The sequence below is a fragment of the Triticum dicoccoides genome, chromosome 7B (assembly GCF_002162155.2).
Source record: "Triticum dicoccoides isolate Atlit2015 ecotype Zavitan chromosome 7B, WEW_v2.0, whole genome shotgun sequence".
Taxonomy (NCBI): Eukaryota; Viridiplantae; Streptophyta; class Magnoliopsida; order Poales; family Poaceae; genus Triticum; species Triticum dicoccoides.
In genome coordinates, this window is record NC_041393.1 from 715,626,634 (window position 1) to 715,646,011 (window position 19,378).

At 47.4% G+C, this 19,378-nt stretch overlaps 1 protein-coding gene and 1 pseudogene across 1 annotated transcript; one reads left to right on the plus strand and one right to left on the minus strand.

The window, feature by feature from the left end:
• The first annotated feature begins 2,825 nt into the window (after window positions 1–2,825).
• LOC119335611 lies at window positions 2,826–5,720 on the plus strand. Its single transcript, XM_037607724.1, has 2 exons — window positions 2,826–4,119; window positions 5,153–5,720. The coding sequence occupies exon 1, from the start codon at window positions 2,920–2,922 to the stop codon at window positions 4,114–4,116; it is 1,197 nt and encodes a 398-aa protein (XP_037463621.1). The 5' UTR covers window positions 2,826–2,919; the 3' UTR covers window positions 4,117–4,119; window positions 5,153–5,720.
• A 6,274-nt stretch (window positions 5,721–11,994) lies between these two features.
• LOC119342090 lies at window positions 11,995–16,322 on the minus strand (annotated as a pseudogene).
• Window positions 16,323–19,378: the final 3,056 nt, after the last annotated feature.

Below are 19,378 nucleotides of genomic sequence, written 5' to 3' on the forward strand. Positions count from 1 at the left end.
CGAAGGCGGGGGCGCCACAGGCTGAGGCGGTGGGGCCTCCGCGAGCACCGGCGAGGGCGGGGACTGGTCATGCGGGGAGGCCGGAGCAACCACGTCCGGCTTGACGGAGAGGGGGGTCGGGGAGGAGGACGCCGCGGTCGGGCCGAGCGAGATTGCGGGGGCGGGGAGGGGGGGAGGGCAAGACAACCTCATGCCCAAGCACAGCCGAGGTGGGGATGGCGGGAGAGTGCGGAGAGGAGGTCGGGAAGACCACCAGGCCCACGCAGGAAGTGTCGCTCCCATCCAAGGGCTCAGCCACTGGGTCCGCAGGAATGACCGGGGGGCGCGGAGCACTGGGCGGTGGAGCCAGGGTAGCCTGAAGGCCACGACCCCCCGTGGACGTAGGCGGAGGACACGATGACGGGGAACGGGAGCGGGAGTCGTCCGAACCCCCCTCGTCCTCGGAGCGGTGGGGGCACGGGTGGTGCTGGCCGTGGTAGTCGCCGCCAGTCCCCGGATCACCCCCATGAGGGCCATCATCAGAAGCGCGGGGGCGGCCCACGTGGTTAGGCGACTCGGGGGCAATCCGGAGGTCGAAACCCTGATCGTTGAAAAAGACCCGGATGGTGGCGCGGATCTTGGAGGAGTCCAGACACTTGACCTTGACCTGGACCTCCTCCTCCTTATGGAGAGAGAGCTCGTCCACCACCACCATCTTGCCCAGAATCCGGGACATCTGGCGGATGACGATCTTGGACCGAGCGATGTCCGGAAGTCCGGCAACGAGGATCCAGGCAGTGTCCAGGACGGCCACCGCCTTCGGGTCGAGGATGGGCTCGGTGATACTGACGATGAGGTTGTTGAGGGCGAGGGCGATCTGGCCACTGCGGGTGGCGTATCCGTAGCTGATGGCGTCGGGGAAGACCAGTCCCACTGCCAGCTGTAGAGGTGGTTGAGCTCGGCCTCGATCATCTCAGGCGAGGCCACCCCATCCACCACTGTAACAATCGCCTGGAGCGTGGGAGTGGGAGGTGGGGCGTCGGGGACCTCGAGGTGGAAGAAGCCAAGCCCCTCGATGCCGTGGCCATACATCATGAGCTCAAAAGTCACCGGGCGCTCTGGGCACAGAAGAGCGGGGTGAGTCGGGTCCTTGCAGATGAAGCAACATTGGGGGCTGGAGCAGGAGACTTGGGAGTGGCCTGCCACCCCGCAGTTGAAGCACGGAGGGCGGGGGAGGCCAGAGACCGGACCGAGCCGTCCGGAGCCAGCGTGGGAGGCTGTCTTCTTTTTCTGGATCCCCTTCTCTGTCAGCCGCTCCTTGTCTTCCTCCTTCAAATCCCGCCGTCGACTAGTCCCAATCCCACGTAGGTCTCCATCTCCAACAACAACGCCCACAAACACGTCTTCCATTGCCCTCGGTTTGCAGATTCATTCCGCCCCGGCAAGCCGGAGTTGGGAAGCCTCCATGGACATGCCGTCCGCGAGCTGCTACTCACAATTTCATACGCTAGACCCGTCTACTGGAGATGCTATGACAGACAACCTAAAAAGCTACAACAGTTTGATTCAAAAGCTTTAACCTCTGGCATATAAAGTTTTCAACTGGACACCGTGCCCTAAAACAGCTACATTCATTCATATGAAAGCTTCAACCGTAGTTTGAAAAAGATTCAACCGGTGAAAGAGTAGTTTCATCCTACCACTACAAAAAAAAGCTACAACCATTGTTTTGGGAAGTTTCATCCATTGGATTGAAAAGTTTCAACCCTCTTTTCCAATTTAACGGCGGCGACTGAGAAGCAAAATAAATGAGGCAACTGACGACAAGAACTTTGTTGGAAGCGGCCAAGTTTTTTGCTGCAACCGTCGCCACTTTTTGCTACAACCTGCGACGGATTTTTGCTACATCCATCATGGGAGGAGCTGCGACCTAGTACGGCGGTGGCTTTTTTTGTTGCAACCGTCCTCAGATTGTGCTACTACCAGCAACGAATTTTGCTACATCCATCATGGTGGAGTCGCGACCCGCGACGGCAGCGAGGCCGAATTGTTGCAGCCGTCGTACGTTTTTGCTACCACCGGCGTTTTATTCTGCTACATCCATGAAGGGCATAATTTTTGCTATGACCCATGATTTTGTTTTTTTGTTGTTGTTGTGACCAGCAAATTGAGGACGTGGTACAACACGAGCTTGACGACGGGGGTGCTGCGGCCATCTCCACCGGAGTTGCCATGGAGGTATGCGCGGGCGGCCAAGGATCCTATGCCGAGCACGAGACCGAGGACGAGCGCGTGCGGCCAAGGATGCAGCGGTGAGCGGAGGTTGCCGGCGAGCACAAGGGCGAGGACGAGCGCGGGCGGCGCGGCGGAAGGCTCCGAACAACTACGGCATCGAGCTTCAACGGCGACGACGGCGAGCTTCAACGGCGACAGCGACGACGACGGTTCCGATTTGGGTCGAACAACGGTTGCTGCAACATTTGGTTTGGTCGAGCCTCCCCTGCGCAGATCTGACGGCCTTCACCATCTGCATCGGACGGCTGGGCTTTGACCGGCCCAACAATTGGGCCGGCACACCGGCGCAGATCGTTGCCCCTAGTAGAATGCCCATTTGTATTGTAAATATGCATTTTTTAGGATATGTCAATATGCATCTAGTAGTAGTACCGTAAATTTTCCAAAAAAAAAGTACTAGTACTGTAGATTTTTCTAAAAAAAAGTAGTGTAGATGCTTCTTGTATTTTTTGGTTTTCATTTTTAGAAATAATCTGAACGCAGTGTGATCTTGACTTTTATTCGCAGCTAGTAGAATGCCCATTTGCTGCCGTGCTTGCGTGCGTGCGCCACAAATTCCCCAAGCACTGCTTCTGAGTCAAAGCTGTATCCAACCAAATCCATCTCAATCCAGATCCCACCGGCGGTGCCTCCGCCGGCCAGAGAATGGGCACGCCGCTGACGGCGATCCCGGACCACATCCAGGAGGAGATCTTCCTCCGCTTGCCTACCGCGGCCGACCTCGCCCGTGCCTCCGGCGCCTGCGTCTCCCTCCGCCGGCTCGCCACCGGCCGGTCCTTCCTCCGCCGCTTCCGCTGCCTCCACGCCCCGCCGCTCCTCGGCTTCCTCCAGCGCGACCACTTCTTCCCGGTCCTACCACCTCACCCCTCCGCGCCCGCCGCCCGCGCCCTCGCTCTCGCCGCCGACTTCTCCTTCTCGTTCCTCCCCTCCCACTGCCGCTGGATCGTGCAGGACGTCCGCGACGGCCGCGTCCTCCTCGGTCGCAGGTTTGAAAAGGACGACCCGTCTCCGGTCTTCCGGGAGCTCGCGGTGTGCGACCCCTTGCACCGGCGGCACGTCCTGCTTCCCCCAGTTCCTGACGACCTGGCCCATTGGGTGGTGGAGCACCAGGTCTACAACCCTTTCAAACCTTTCCTCCTCCCCCTCGCCGAGGAGGAGACGGAAGAGACAGCATTCAGAATCATCTGGATGGCGCATTGCAGAACTAAGCTGGCCGCGTTTGTCTTCTCTTCGAGCACCGGAAAATGGCAAGCCACCAAGGGCGGGCCGACTGGTTTGGTCCTTGACAGGGGCGACTCGGCCATAATGTCACGGATCCACCCTCATTTTCTCATGCGCCATTACGCCTATGGCTGCTTCTACTGGGACTGGCTGGTGACCGGGAGTAAAAAGTTGCTCATGCTTGACACCAGGAGGATGGAGTTCTCCTTTGCCGACCTCCCGCCCGGAGAATGGAGTAAACATGTAGCCATTGTGGAGGCAGGGGAAGGCAGGCCTGGGATTTTTGGGTTCCATGGTGAAATTGCATCTGATCTCAGCTATGCCATTGCGCAAAAGGCAGGCGAGAGTCCGAGCCAGTGGCAAATGTTGAAGACAATCTCACTAGACCCTGGATACATATATTCTATTGATGCTGCTACGGGAAGGTATTTGCTGTTGGTTAGGACGGCGGCCTCTTCTGTAGACAATTTGGTAGAGAATTCACTCATCGAATATTTCTCAATGGACGCCAAGATGTTGCAGCTTCAGAGGGTTTGTGCCAAACAATGCTCGCTTATGTATAATGGGACACACATATATGCCGACTTCCCACCATCATTGTTGTCTTCATGGGCAATATAAGTGGTAAAAATTTCTATTCCATCCTGTCCTTCACTTTGTAATTATCACACAACCTGTGTAATGCTTGACTTTTCATTACTATTAGTTTTAAATTTTGATGGTCAAGCTAATGTAGCAGGAATACAAGTGTTGATCCAGTTTGAATTGTTTGAACCTCGAGAAAGTTCATTGAGTCATGCATAACTCATTTTGTACACATTTCTTTTGATAGATATAAGGCATGGCAAAAGTTTTCTTTTAGTCATCTACACATGTAAAATTTTATCCCAGAGTTTTGTTTTGTAATAAATTTGCCTAACTGACAACAGTAGAGCTATGAAAATGGTGAAGAGAATTTTTTTCGGAGAGGTTGGAATAGTAAAAATCAACCTCATAAGATCAGAGTTTTACTAGCTTATCATTGCACCGGCGACTGAAATTCTTCTATATTGCAGTCAATCTCTCAGCCATCCTTAGATACTTGCCTGTTCTAATCTCAAAGCAAATCACATTGGTTGAGATGATTGACTGAAACTTAGGAGTTTTCAGGTGATTGTGTATTAGCAACTTTGTAATATGAATTAGAGGGAGCAGCCAGTTAGTGTTTTCTTTCCTTTTTGTGACTCGTTTTTGCAATGGGATAGTAGACCTATTGTGTAGGTTCTCCTACCAAACCCCACAGTACGTTTCTTTCATTTAGTTAGAAGTTTCTGAACTTGTATTGTGAACATGTAGCAGGAATACTGCTAGGTGCCCAGGCTGTAAATGAACTTGTGCAAAACAAAAGCACCAATTATGTACGGGTTTTTCAGGACTGATTCCTTCATGTTCGCTTGCCTCTGTCCTTCTGTGTATCCCAGCTTGTGTTGCAGACACTGAAGTGAGTGTCTGCAATCACATGTTTCATGTTGAGTTGAATCAAAATTATGCTATTCTGTGATACTGGCTAGGTACCTGAAATTTTGTTCCTTTAAGCTCGTAAAACTCTTGAATTAGTATTCATGAATTGGGCACAAAATATTGTGTGTTGTCTGAGCTTTTTGTCTTGCTTGTCCAGATTCAGTGGAGATGTTATCAGATCATCTTTCTGAGTTCAAAGCGACTGAGGTATCGATAGCGTAGAGTTCTCATTGATGTGATCATATTTCTGACAAGATGGCACCTGAAAATCTACATGATTTCAGTTGGCTGTGGTCATGTATATGTTGTCCTTGTTTTCATGCCACTTCTAGATTCGGTTACTGCAACATCTATGTGGGTGCTCTATGCCTAAAAATGTGACAGTGAAATTAAAATGTTCAGTCAATCAACAACTGTGGTAGAGGTAGCTGATGTACACTTGCAAGTCGGGTGCTTTCCCCAACTATGAGAGACTCTGAAAGCATTCCTGTCTGTCGGTGGTTTCAGGTGATTGTGCTTTAGCAATTCTGTAAGATGAATTTTGTGTTTATTTTCTCTCTGTGACTTACTTTTGTACTGGGATGGATGGCAGATAGCACCTAGTGTGTTGGTTCACGCTACCAATACACCCACTTTCTTTCCTTTCGTCGGTTCAATTTGTTATACTTCTATGTGCCTAGGTACTATATGAACACCTGCAACATCAATATACCAATTCTGCGCGACTTAAGAGACTCATTTATTTATGTTGATGTACAGGATATATATCCCAACTTCTGTTTGAACTTGCAATTTTAAGCACACTGAAGCGAGTGTTTGCTGTCACGCATTTCAAATTCATCTGAGATCAGTATTACCAATGTGATGCTACATAAGCGCCTATAATTTGCTTGTTTCAAATTCAACTGAGTAGCTCATAAGATCTTGAATATGTGTACACTGAATAACTGGGTATTCAATTCAAACTCCGATGCTAGACACACTGAAGCGAGTGTTTGGAGCCGCATGTTTCAAATTCAGCTGAGACCAATATTACCACTGATACTACATAAGCGCCTATAATTTGTTTGTTTTAGACCGTAATTAAGATCTCCAACAGACCACCCAATATATACACAAAACTTCTGTCTTTGTTTATTCAGATTCAGTTGAGTCGACAAGAGATCAGCTTTGTGAGTTCACTTCAGACTTTCAGAGTGATTGCTGTTTGGATAGCGGGAGTTGTCCCCAGAACCAGGTGCGATCACCTTTGCTGACAAGATATATAATGCATGATGATATACAGAATTTCACTTGGCTGGTCATATGCCAATATTGTTATTGTTTTCATGCTACTTCAAAGTACTTTCTGTATTATTTACTGTTTGCATGGTGGGGGGCTTGGGGGCGAGGAAGAACAGACGGGGTGTAGGTAGCAGCTCTCAAGGGCAGGTACATCTCAGTTTCTTCTCAACCTAAAAGTGATTTTTGTGTATATATATGTGTCTGGTTAGTTTTTGTGGTGTTGATTTGGGCTTAGGAGTGGTCTAGCCTGCATAAATCGATGTGAGCTGAGGATGTTTGCATGATGAAAGGTAGCAGCGCTGCTTTCATTGATCAAGGGAATAAAAGTTACAAAAAGAATTATTTACAAAGAAGCAGGATTAGCTAATGAAGGCTAGATTACATACACTTCACGCCTTGGGACTGTGGGAAGGCACCATAACCATTCAGCGATTTCATGGGAGATCCAATCAGCAATGGTGGCGGCATTCAGATTTCTATGGTTTCTTGCAGAGCTTCCTCTGTCCCATCTCCCGTGGCACGAGCTACTGTTCCATCATTCATCCAAGACCAAAGGATGCCGTGTTTGCAGGCCTAACCGCCTAAGTGGAACATCAAATTTTGTACCTGCAACCTGATCAGAGAAAGGGCAGCAACCAAGCAGGCCCCTCGTTGTCAGCCGCCATTAAGCACTTGCCCTGAATCCCCCAAGATGAATGAAAACCTCAGGGTCAGGAGCAGCTCCCTCGACCATATCATCATTCAACGATGTCACAAACGACACGAAACAAACAGATTCAGTGTTCATCGTTCCCTAGTAAGCATTACAAACGTCACAAGAAAAGTATTACAAACGTCAGCATGTTAAAATAGGTCTAGCGTGTCATGTACACGTATTATGTACGTATGTAACTTGTGTATGCTGATCATTATATATAGAAAGACGTGGAGAGGCATTGCCCCACGGAAAACCCTAAACCTATTCTCAAACTTGGTATTAGAGCCTACCTAGCCGCCGCCGCCTCTCCTCCCTCCTCCGCCGCCGCCAGCCTCTCCTCGCGGCCGCCGCGATGTCCAAGTCGCTCGCCGCCGATCAGTCCTCCTCATCGGCCGCCGCGATGACCGCGTCCTCCGTCCTCGCCCTCACCGTGTCCGCCCCCGTCATCGCGCCACCATCGGCGTCGGCTCCCGCTCCCGTCCTTCCGCCCATCGCGGTCTCTCTCGACCGCAGTAATTTCATGCTGTGGAGGGCTCTCGCCCTCCCCAACTTCGCCGGCGTACGCCTCCACGGGTTCCTCGATGGCTCGGCCAAGGCGCCGGAGCCGACCGTGACGATAGGCATCGGTGACACGGCTCGTACCATCACCAACCCTGAATACGAGCAGTGGTGGACTCTTGATCAAAAGGTCCTTGGGCATCTCCTCGGCTCCATGAGCGTGGAGATATCCGCGCAGCTGATCGGCTGCAGGACGGCGGCTGCTGCATGGGCTGCCGTGCACACCATGTTCGCCGCCGAGAACAGCGCCGGCGTGCGCAACCTCCGGCGCCAGATCCAGGCGCTACGCAAAGGAGATAGACCCGCCGGCGAGTACATGCAGAAGGTTAAATCTCTCGCCGACTCGATGGCAGCCGCCGGTTCTCCTCTTCGCGATGACGAGATCATCGACTACATGCTGACCGGGCTCGGCTCGGCGTTCAACCCCATCGCTGCTTCGATGAACTTCGCCGGCGTGCCGGTCACGTTTCCGGCGTTCTACTCCAACGTCCTCCACTAAGAGGCCCTACAGCAGCAACAATCAGAAATTGAGGACTGGCAGTCCTCCGCAAACGCCACCTCCCGGCTGGCCTACCAAGATCACGCCGGTCGTGTGCCCGATTCCGGACGCCCAAGTGGCGGCCGCTCCTCCGCCGCCTCTCTTCCGCCTGGATCAGCGAGCTACGGCTCCGCCCAGGGCGGTGCCCCTGGCCGTAACAACGGCAACACCGAAGGCAACGGCCGCAGTGGAGGAGGCAATGGGGGTGGCCGCCGTCGCTGGCGCCCTAGGTGCCAGATATGTAAGAACTGGGGGCATGAGGCGACGGACTGTCGCGGCCGCTATGACCGCGACCACCGCGCCGCCAACTCTGCCTCCAACTCCGCCTCCACGCATGAACCGCCGCACTGGATCCTGGACACCGGTGCGACGGATCACCTAAGCGCTACGGCGGGAAGGATCAAGTGCAAGTGGCGAATGGTGCAGCTTTGTCTATTTCGCATATTGGTCATTCCACTATACCTGGTTCATCTCTGCGTTTACGCAATATTCTTTGTCTTTCACGTATACATCAACATCTATTATCCGTTTATCGACTTGTTCTTGATAATGATGTTTTTGTAGAATTTCACCATTTCTTTTTCCTTGTTAAGAACATAGCCACGAAGAAAATTCTTCTTCGCGGTAGAAGTCGTGGCGGCCTCTACCCCATCCCGTTTGGTCGCACGTCGTCTTCCTCCACTCGCCAAGCGTCTCTCAGTGTCAAGACCACTTCGTCCCAGTGGCATCAGCGTCTCGGTCATCCCTCCAATAAAATTGTTCAAGACATTGTTAAGAGCAATGATTTAGTGTGTTCTTCTGAACGTCATTTTTCAGTGTGTGATGCTTGTCAGCGTGCTAAGAGTCGACAACTACCATATACTTTATCCACTCATGTTTCTACAATGCCTCTTGAGTTAGTTCATTCTGATGTTTGGGGGCCTGCTCTTGCCTCTTCAGAAGGCTATAAGTATTATGTGAGCTTTGTCGATGATTATTCCCGTTTCACTTGGATATATCTTCTTAAGCACAAGTCTGACGTTGAGCAAGTATTTTATGCTTTTCAGGCTCATGTTGAGCATCTTCTCCGCACTAAAATCATATCCGTTCAGTCAGACTGGGGTGGTGAGTACCACAAATTACACCGCTATTTCCAACGCACTGGGATCTCTCATCGTGTGTCCTACCCACATACCTCTCAGCAAAACGGGATTGCTGAACGCAAACACCGTCATCTTGTGGAAACAAGTCTGGCCTTATTGGCTCATTCGTCTCTCCCTTTACGGTATTGGGACGAAGCTTTCCTTGCTGCATGTTACTTGATTAATCGCATGCCTACACCTGTTCTCCAACAAGATACACCCCTGTACCGCCTCCTTAAAGTCAAACCCGATTACACCTTTCTCCGCACCTTTGGGTGCGCCTGCTGGCCTAGCTTGCGCAAATATAACCCTCACAAGCTTGCTTTCCGGTCCACTATGTGTGTGTTCTTAGGTTATAGCCAGCTGCATAAGGGGTACAAATGTCTCGACCGTTGCACGGGTCGTATCTACATCTCCTGTGATGTTGTGTTTGATGAGTCTGTGTTTCCATATGCTACACCTGGGGTCACCGTCGAGATCTCCTCCTTGGCTGATGTTCTCTCGTTTCCTTCCAATGAGCCGGTTACGGGTGACCATATGCGTAAATACGACTTATCCTACCTATCTACTGATCCGCCTGTTCCAGGCCATATTGCTTCTGTGCAGGCAAACCAGGACGCCGCTCCTCCCTCCTCGGCGATCGACGTGCATGGCGCATGCACGTCGCCCGGCTCGTCAGCTGCCTCGTCGCCCGGCCCATCTTCCGCGACGTCCCCGCCCTCTGCGGGCCGCTCGGCTGGCAGCCCGCTGCGGACGCGCCGACCTCCCCGGCGATCGACGTGCATGGCACATGCACGTCCCCCAGCCCAGCGACCGCGCCGGCCTCCCCTGGCCCATCATCTGCGCCAGCGCCGGCCACTTCATCGCCTGCTGCCACGTCGTTCTCAATGCAGGAGGCTGCTGCTCCCTCCTCGCCGTCCGACCAGCTCACGTCGCCTTCCGTTGAGGGCAGCCCTGTCCCCTCAACCGCGACGCCTCCAGCTGCTCCGGGCCACACCATGGTCACGCGCACCCGCGATCATACTCGTCATGCGCTTGTTCCCACTGATGAAACTGTCCGCTACGACCCTCGCCGCCGTGCTTTCCACGCTATGCCTGTATCTCATCGCGATGCCCTCCGTGAGCATGCTTGGCGCACTGCAATGATGGATGAGCTGGACGCTCTGCGTCGCAACAAGACTTGGGTTCTTGTGCCTCGTTCGCGTGGTGTTAATGTCGTTGGGAGCAAGTGGATCTTCAAGACCAAGCATCGTCCGGATGGCTCCATTGACAAGCATAAAGCTCGTCTGGTCGCGCGTGGTTTCACCCAACAGCTTGGCATTGACTATGGTGATACATTCAGTCCGGTTGTCAAGCCAGTCACCGTTCGACTGGTTCTTGCTCTAGCTGTGTCTCGCGGATGGATTCTCCGTCAGATTGATGTCAGCAACGCTTTCCTTTATGGTTACTTGTCTGAGGATGTCTACATGCAGCAGCCACCAGGTTTTGAGGACGCTCGGTATCCCTCTCATGTGTGCAAGTTGCAGCGGGCTCTCTATGGACTCAAACAGTCCCCTCGCGCATGGTATGCCCGGCTCAGTTCTCGTCTTCTCCAGTTGGGGTTTGTTCCCTCCCGCGCCGACGCATCTCTGTTTTTCTTCCGCCATCAGGATGTTCAGATATACATGCTTGTCTACGTGGATGATATTGTTATTGCTGGCTCTTCTCCACGTGCAGTTGACGGTCTTGTTCATTCACTTGCGGCCACCTTTCCTATTAAGGATCTTGGGCCGTTGGAGTACTTTCTTGGCTTGGAAGCGTCGTACAATTCAGGGGGTATGACCTTGACACAACGAAAGTATGCCATGGATCTTTTACACCGTGTGAACATGGAGAATTGTAAGTCCACTTCCACACCGTTGTCTACCTCCGACCAGCTTGCACGAGTGTCTGGACAGCCTCTCGGTGCCGATGATTCTTTCCGGTATCGCAGTGTCGTTGGTGGATTGCAGTATTTGACTCTCACTCGCCCAGACATTTCATTTGCAGTGAACAAGGTATGTCAGTTTCTCTCACAGCCAACTGATGTTCATTGGGAAGCTGTTAAGCGCATCCTGCGCTATGTAAAGGGAACATTGCAAACTGGACTGAAGTTTCGGAAGGCTGTCTCCACCAGCATTAGTATTTTCACCGACGCAGACTGGGCCGGGTGTTCTGATGATCGACGATCCACTGGAGGCTTTGCCATCTTTGTTGGCCCAAATCTCATCTCCTGGAGTTCTAAGAAGCAACCGACGGTGTCGAGATCTAGTACGGAGGCTGAGTACAAAGCTTTGGCAAATGGAGCTGCTGTGGCCATTTGGGTAGAATCACTATTCAAGGAGCTTGGTGTTTCTCAGCAGCGTGTTCCTGTTCTATGGTGTGATAATTTAGGAGTCACATATCTGACTGCCAACCCAGTTTTTCATGCACGCACCAAGCACATTGAGATTGATTTCCACTTTGTGCGTGAGCGTGTTGCTTCTGGAGCTCTTGATGTCAGGTTCATTTCTTCTAAAGATCAGCTGGCTGACGTGTTTACCAAACCAGCCACTCGACAGATGCTAGACCGTTTTAGTACCAATCTAAACCTTGTACATAGTAGAAGTTCAGATTAAGGGGGTATGTGAAAATAGGTCTAGCGTGTCATGTACACGTATTATGTACGTATGTAACTTGTGTATGCTGATCATTATATATAGAAAGACGTGGAGAGGCATTGCCCCACGGAAAACCCTAAACCTATTCTCAAACTCAGCAATCATACAGTTTGGGTTTCATCATGCATTCCACAGTGTTCTTAAACCCATCGTTCATCATTCCGCGTTATTACATACCACCATAGTAAACAACTAAATTCAGTGTTCATCACTGAAGCTGGCAGACATAGCAGCAACTTTAACTGCTAATACTTGCAGTAAAGTAACATTTACTGAACACAAAAAGGGAAAAGGAAGGCATCAAAGGACATTAAATATATGCCTTACGTATGGACCTTTTTCAATAACCTCTAGTTGGTTTCCTTGGAATGTGCTCAATCTTTTGCCAATTTGGATCAGCGGTAGTTATACCGGATCACATTCTTGAGTGATGTGAGGTGCTCCGTATTACCTGGTAAGTCATCCAAGCTGCAGCTGTTGAAGTGAAGGTCTTGCAGGTTCTTTGGGCTGCCGTTATGCGTACCCATCAGCCAACTCGGTATCCTCTTACCCTGGTAATCCCTGATTTCTAGTCTTTCAAGATACTTTGATGGACAGAGACCCTCAAGCACCTCTGCTTGAACTTCTGGACTGCAGCTCCCATCATCCCAGACCAGAACCAGTTCTGTGAGTTTTTCCTTGCCGGCAAGATTGGCTTCAAGAGCCTCTTCCTTGCTCTGAACATTCTCAAGACCGTGGATCTGCAGCTTGCCTTGAAGCTTGTTTAGGTATTTCAGCTGGTGAGACTCGTACCCCTGCTTCTTACTTATTGTGAAGAATGGTAACATTTGGAGCCATGTCAGCCTGCCAACGTTCGGAAAATCAAGATCTGCCTTGCTGATTACACGGCGCAGGTTGACAAGGTTCATCATATCTTCACCTCTAGAAAAAGCCAAAAATTTGCAATGACCAAAATCTACCACCTGCATGTGGTAAAGCTTGGTAAAAGCACCTGGTAAAGTTAGCTTGTGAAGTACTGGAACCATGAAACCAAAATAACGCAGATGCTTCAACTGACCAATAGAATCTGGGAATGAGAATGAAAAACCAAATCCACTCCTCTCACGTGCTACTGTCATATTCAGTACCCGCAATTTCCGCAGCCCTGTCAACATAGTGAACATACTCGCTAAGAATTCAGACTCATCTGATTTAAGCCATATGATGTCATTGATGATGAGAGTGCGTAAATGTTTCAATCCAGACATCTTCTCAGTAAGCATCTCTATATCATAACTCCCGACAAAAAGGTAGCGAACATCTTGAGGAACTTCTCCTGTGAAGCCTTTCTCAATCCTGAAGCAATCTCTTCCAGAAACGTCCTCCGCTAAATCCTGAAGCAATCCCTTGCATCTCCAAGTGCATAATACATGAACATTTCGAGGAACACTTCATCATCCAGGTCAGATATTGGAATACATCTCTCTTGAGCAGCACCCAGAGCTAATAATGCATCTTCAGTTCGACTAGTCACCAAGATTCTGCTTCCTGCCTTCCCAACATTCAGCGGAGAAATTAACTTTTGTAGTTCTTCATGGTCTTCCGAATTCCTACTGTTGTACCAGACATCATCCAATATCAACAAAATCCGTTTTCCACACAGTTTTTCCTCTAGATTTTCTTTTAAGGCATGAAGACTATTAAAATCCGGGCAGACTTCCCGTGTAGCCCCCTCAAACATGTCCCTGAAAATGGAATCCAACTCAAATTTCTGAGAAACATGAACCCACATGACAATCTCGAAATGACCATCCATATTCTCTTGCTTCTGCTTTTTCTCCTGATCATAAACACAACGTGCAAGTGTTGATTTGCCAGACCCGGCGATGCCATGAATGCCAATCACAGAATAACATGTATCGCTGACAGTGTCTGCTTGGCACTGGTCTTCCTTCTCATGAAGCATTGCTATGATCTTGTGAAGATCCTTATCTCGACCAATTACACGTACTGGAGGACTGATGCCTGCACTACGTGCATTGGTAGGAACAGCTGGTCTCCCCTTATCATTACTTACACATGGCAAGTTCAGCTGTTTCAAAATTTCACATGCATCATTTATAGCACTTTCTATCTTCTCCAGGCTCTTCTTCAACTCCACTTTTGACATACCAGTCACCTGCAAAACCAAATAACAAGCAAGTTGAGGCTATCAAGAACTCCTCCGTTTGAAGAGTATTTATACCATTTTTTCTCGCGAATATAGGCTTATTTCATCTCCCAATGAAAAGTTATTTTTCTGTCTATGCCTTGTCAATATCTAGAGAAAAGAGAGCATTGGGTGAAGAGAATCTAGGTTATCGAAGGCCGAGGTGGCTGCACAGTTGATATAGGGCATGGAGAGGCATGGTTGTCCCATCGGGAGATGACCAAACAATATGTCAGGGCTACACAGGGAAGAGGAGCTTGTGGAAGAATGCAAGTGGAACATTCTAGGGTCATCTAAGGATAACTAGGCTAATCTACTCTAATAAATACTATTACCTCCGTCCCAAATCTACTCTAATCATCCATATCTAGATAAATCTAAGACCAGTAATACGGGACGGAGGGAGTACTCTATATAAATTATTGATTCATTGTTTAGATGTTATAGGGCGCATGTCTATCTTATATAGGGGTGTAGATGGCTCCAACAAAACTAATCCTACTTCTCCTAAGAACTGTATTCTATCTCTTAATGTATTTCAAGATCTTACGGTATCTCTTGCTAATTAGATAATTATGGCAAATAAGTGAGAATGCATTCTGATTGGCAGCTATAGTTCCCTAGTTTTTCTCAACATTTTTTTTACGGAACTCGTCAACATATATTTACGTGGTACAAAAAGATAGGAGGACCTGCGACAAAGCAGAACACATCCAAGTATGAGAGCAGGGAAATACCTTATCTTTTAGGGGGGAGCTCGGCATGGCAGACCGAACATTCTTCTTTAGCAAATCCATCTTACTGCCATCTGACTTGCCATCTTGGATCTGCTTCTTGAGGTGCTCGTACTCGACACTATCCAAGATGTCTTCGGCTTCATAGAGAGCAGATTTAAGCTTGTCTAAAAGCGGCTCCAAACGAAATTTGTAAGTGCTCTCGTCGACTACTTCCATCACCCTCTGCAGTTGCTGAACTTGTATATCAACTATCTTCAGCTTCTCCGTCGGGTTAAAGTCAAGGAGGGTGAAAGCTTTGTTGAGGAGCCTAGAAATGATGGGTGAGGCGAGCCAACCTACTGCAGATACGCCCCATCCTACAGCAGCATTAAGGGTAATTGGATCTGCCATTGCAAGCACTGGGGGGAGAAGGCTAGCTAGGTTCAGGCTGCAGGGTCTCTAGGCACATAGACCCTGCAGCTGCAGGAGTGAGCACCGCCGGCGAGGTGAGTGTGAGGGGCAGCTCTCTGATCTACTCTCCAGATCTGATGTGAGGCTAGGCTATGGTAGTGTGGGGAAACACACAGAGGACGCGGGATGGGTGTCATTTTCTATTCAGCGGCGGACGACTCGCCGGAGAAACAGGGTTGTTGGGTCGTCACATGAAGACATGATTCATGTCGGCCATACAGGTTCATACTTTGCTCCTTAAATTAGTGCTGACAATATGATTTGATTAATGCACCGTCCTGCTCTGCAGAAAGTGCCCAATAATAAAGTAGTCGTGTAAACATCCTATCAAAAATAATTAGCCATTAAGCATGGCACTTAATTTACGCCTGACAGTAACGACCTTCAATGAAGTGTGCATGTTGTTCCTTGCAAAAAAAATGTGTACATGTTGTTTGAAGTTAGATTGACATGGCCTGTAACAGCTAACTTCACTATCAACTTTTTATTTTCATATTTACATGTCGGTAACTTACGCCTAGACAGTAACAGCCTCCACCGAAAGTATCATGTGTAGTGCTGAATGTCTCTATTCAAAACGGGGATCTGGCCTACATATCCATTGATTAAGTTATAGCTACACTGGACGACTAGGGAGTTATAGCTAAGATATCAGTATTAGTGGAGTCATGCTGAAGTAATTAATGAGCTGAACACAAGCTCATGTTTCTTGAGAACAATGAACAAACAGCAAACAGAGAAACAAGGTTCATGTACAACAGAACTCAAAGCGAAAAATCATCATATAGTGGTCAGGAAATCAACCATCCATCTCACCTAGGCCTTGAGGGGGGCGGCATTCATGGCAAGTGGTGCAACTAAAATCCTCTTGCTTTAACAGCACAACACTGCAACGCAACATAAAAGAGCAACTTTGGCAGTCGTTAACCAGCAAAGGGAATCAACTAAGAGAAGGCTAGCTAGGCTGCAGGATAAATATGTACACAGACCTTGAAGACAGCTAAGATACATAAACAAGTACCAGTTGAGAGACATGCCTGAGCATGCATATATAATGCTATATGGGGTGGGGTGACTATCTGTCCAGGGCGACTGAAAAAAAAAACAGTTTCAGTCGACCGCGCGCCATCATCTCAGGCTCATTGTTTTTGTAACAATGAACAGACAGCAAACAGAGAAGCAAGGTTCATGTACAACAGAAGAAACTAAAATCTACATGTACTATTTAGAATGGTCAGGTAACAGGAAACAAACCATCCATCTCATTCTATTGATGGCAAGTGAAACTTGTCATGGTGTCGAGTTTATGTATCCCCATCTCAGGCTCGGTGCTCTGCGCGTGCACGAAATAGACCCAAAAAAAATTCAGGCGTCCGAAGAATAGCAAACACGGAATAGACCAAAAAAAAGTTCAGGCACCTGAAGAATAGCAAACACGATACCACTAAGTCCAGTCAGAGTAGACACCTATATATGGATCGCTTTACTATAATTATGTCGGCTAATAATAGTTGGTGTACACGTCTCAGTCTTCTCAATATTTTTGTAATAATAAACAAATAACTATATCCTACTAAGGTAGAAAAACAAACCAAAGCATAATGTCTCCAGAACTAAGCTGAAAGCTGAATAAAGACTTGGCCCAGTTTCAAAATGAACAAAAGCAAGCATAATGTCTCTTCAGTAACCTCTCAGGTATCCCCTGTAAAAAACAACCTCTCTGTTAATCACTGGGTTGCTTTACAACTACTCCCTCCGTTCCTAAATATTTGTCTTTCTAGTTATTTCAACAATTGACTACATACGAAGCAAAATGAATGAATCTACACTTTAAAATATATCTACATACATCCGTATATGGTAGCCCATTTGAAATGTCTAAAAAAACAAATATTTAGGAACGGAGGGAGTACAAGGTTATCTTATAATCAACTTGCATTACTGTCTAATGCTAGGATTGTGCTATCTCTGTTTTTATATGTATAGGAACAGAGAGTGTACTACACATCGACGCAGCACAGTCGACCTTGAAGACAGTAGTAAATTTCCAATCAGGTTCTTACAGGAGCACGGCTCAGTTTCATCATCTTATCATTAGTCTGAGCATTAGTGCCGGCCACGGAACACGGTACAATCTAGATAACATGTATTTGTCTATCTATATACTCCATATATACAATCTCTACCCTATTTCAACGAATGAAAACGCTAGGGAAAAATTATTCCTCAATTGGTCAAGCAGTACAAGAACGAGACCTGAGAAATGTGGAAACTGAAAATTACGGGAATGAAAGGGGATTGTCCGAGTCCGTGAACTCGCTACTTGGCGCTGACCTGCCGGAGACCTGAGTCGGCGTCGTATCCATAGATGGATCGAGTTTCTGACGGCGAGTCGCCTCCGGCCGCCGGATCTCGAGCAGCACCGGAGACGTCGGCGGCCTTCCATCGCCGCCGCGGCGCCGCTGTAGACTATGCTGGAGGAAACGGAAGCTTGTGGTCAGAGTGCTCCGCTCGCACTTGGGCCGGCCCTATTAGGGTATGAAGCGTTTTCTTTCTTTCCTTTTGAATTTGTTTCTTTTCTTTTCCATTATTCTGTTTTTTTTCTTGTAACTTGCCACTTGTAACCCTAGGAATTGCTTCATCACCCTGGCGAATATACGCTTAGACTTGTCGTAATGGGAGTACAATAATTAGTATCATACATGCAAACTAGGCAATTTTAATAAGGTGACATAGAATTAAATAAAGAAAAAGAGGGTTGGGTATCATATTATGACACTGTATCATAACAAATGTTATACTATTATGTGCAATGCATGATAATAAATAAAGTACTATATGATACTCCCTCCGTTCCTAAATACTCCTCCGTTCGGAATTACTCGTCTAAGAAATGAATGTATCTAGATGTATTTTAGTTGTAGATACATCCATTTTTATCCATTTTTGTGACAAATAATTCCGAACGGAGGGAGTATAAGTCTTTCAAAAGATTCCACTATAGACTACATACGGAGCAAAATGAGTGGACCTATACTCTAAAAGCCGTCTATATACATCCGAGTGTAGTTCTATATGGAATCTTTAAAAAGACTTATATTTAGGAACGGAGGGAGTACTATGCATTAGGAAGGTAATATCATATGCATGATACTAATATGATACTCCCAGTTACGACCAGCATGAACTTTTTTTCTCTTCCTGAACAATCTAGCAAGGCATCTTTACTTTATTTAATGCTACCTAGTTTTAGTTTCCAGAATGCTTGAATGTTTTGTATGTCAGTCTTTTTAGTGGTGAAATTTGATTGATCACAGCTTAGTTTCAGCACAACATGTTAGATAATTTGCTAACAAAAATCTATCTATATACCTAATAATAATGGGTTATTGATTCTGGCGATATGTCCCCGAAATTATTCCCAAAGTTGCCAAAAAATTACCCATCGATGCCACCTATAAATGATAAGAACGTTTCACACAGAGAAATCCCTGTTGCACCGGCCCATGCAGTAGGCATCTTCTGTACTGCGCTCTGTGTGCTGAAAGAAGAATGCAGCGCCAGTTTGGGCAGGCCCATGTTTGGGCGGCATACTTTTTAAGTTTTGTCTTTCATTTTTATTTTTATTTTCCGTCTTTTTTCCAGCTTATATAATATTTGAATTCAATTTTTAAAATAAAAATAATAATTTTGAAATAAAATGTTTAATAATTCATAAAATTTCTGGATTCAGAAAATGTTCGCATATTCAAAAAATATTGCAATTTTCGAAATAAATGTTCAGGAAATCAAAAAATGCTCATGATTTTTTTAAAGTTTGTCCATTAAAAAATGTTAATTAAATTGAACAAAATTTCGCCAATGTTCATGAAACAAAAAAATACCCTAAAAATTCAAAAACTGTTCGTGGCTTAGAAAATATTTTATGCATTCATAAAATGTTTGCGGATTCAAAAAATGTGTGTTAAATCAAAAAAATGTTTGTGAATTTCAAATTTTGTTCCACCAAACAATTTTCAAATAATTGTCCATCAATTCTAGAAAAGTTCGCTATTCAAGAAAAATGTTCTAAAAATTGTTATCATTTTTTTACTTTTTTGTGCAAGTAGTATAAAATGTTCATAATTTTAGA

What these genes read in the sequence shown, in the direction of transcription:
- LOC119335611 (XM_037607724.1), top strand. Translation starts at nt 2,920, where the DNA reads ATGGGCACGCCGCTGACGGCGATCCCGGACCACATCCAGGAGGAGATC.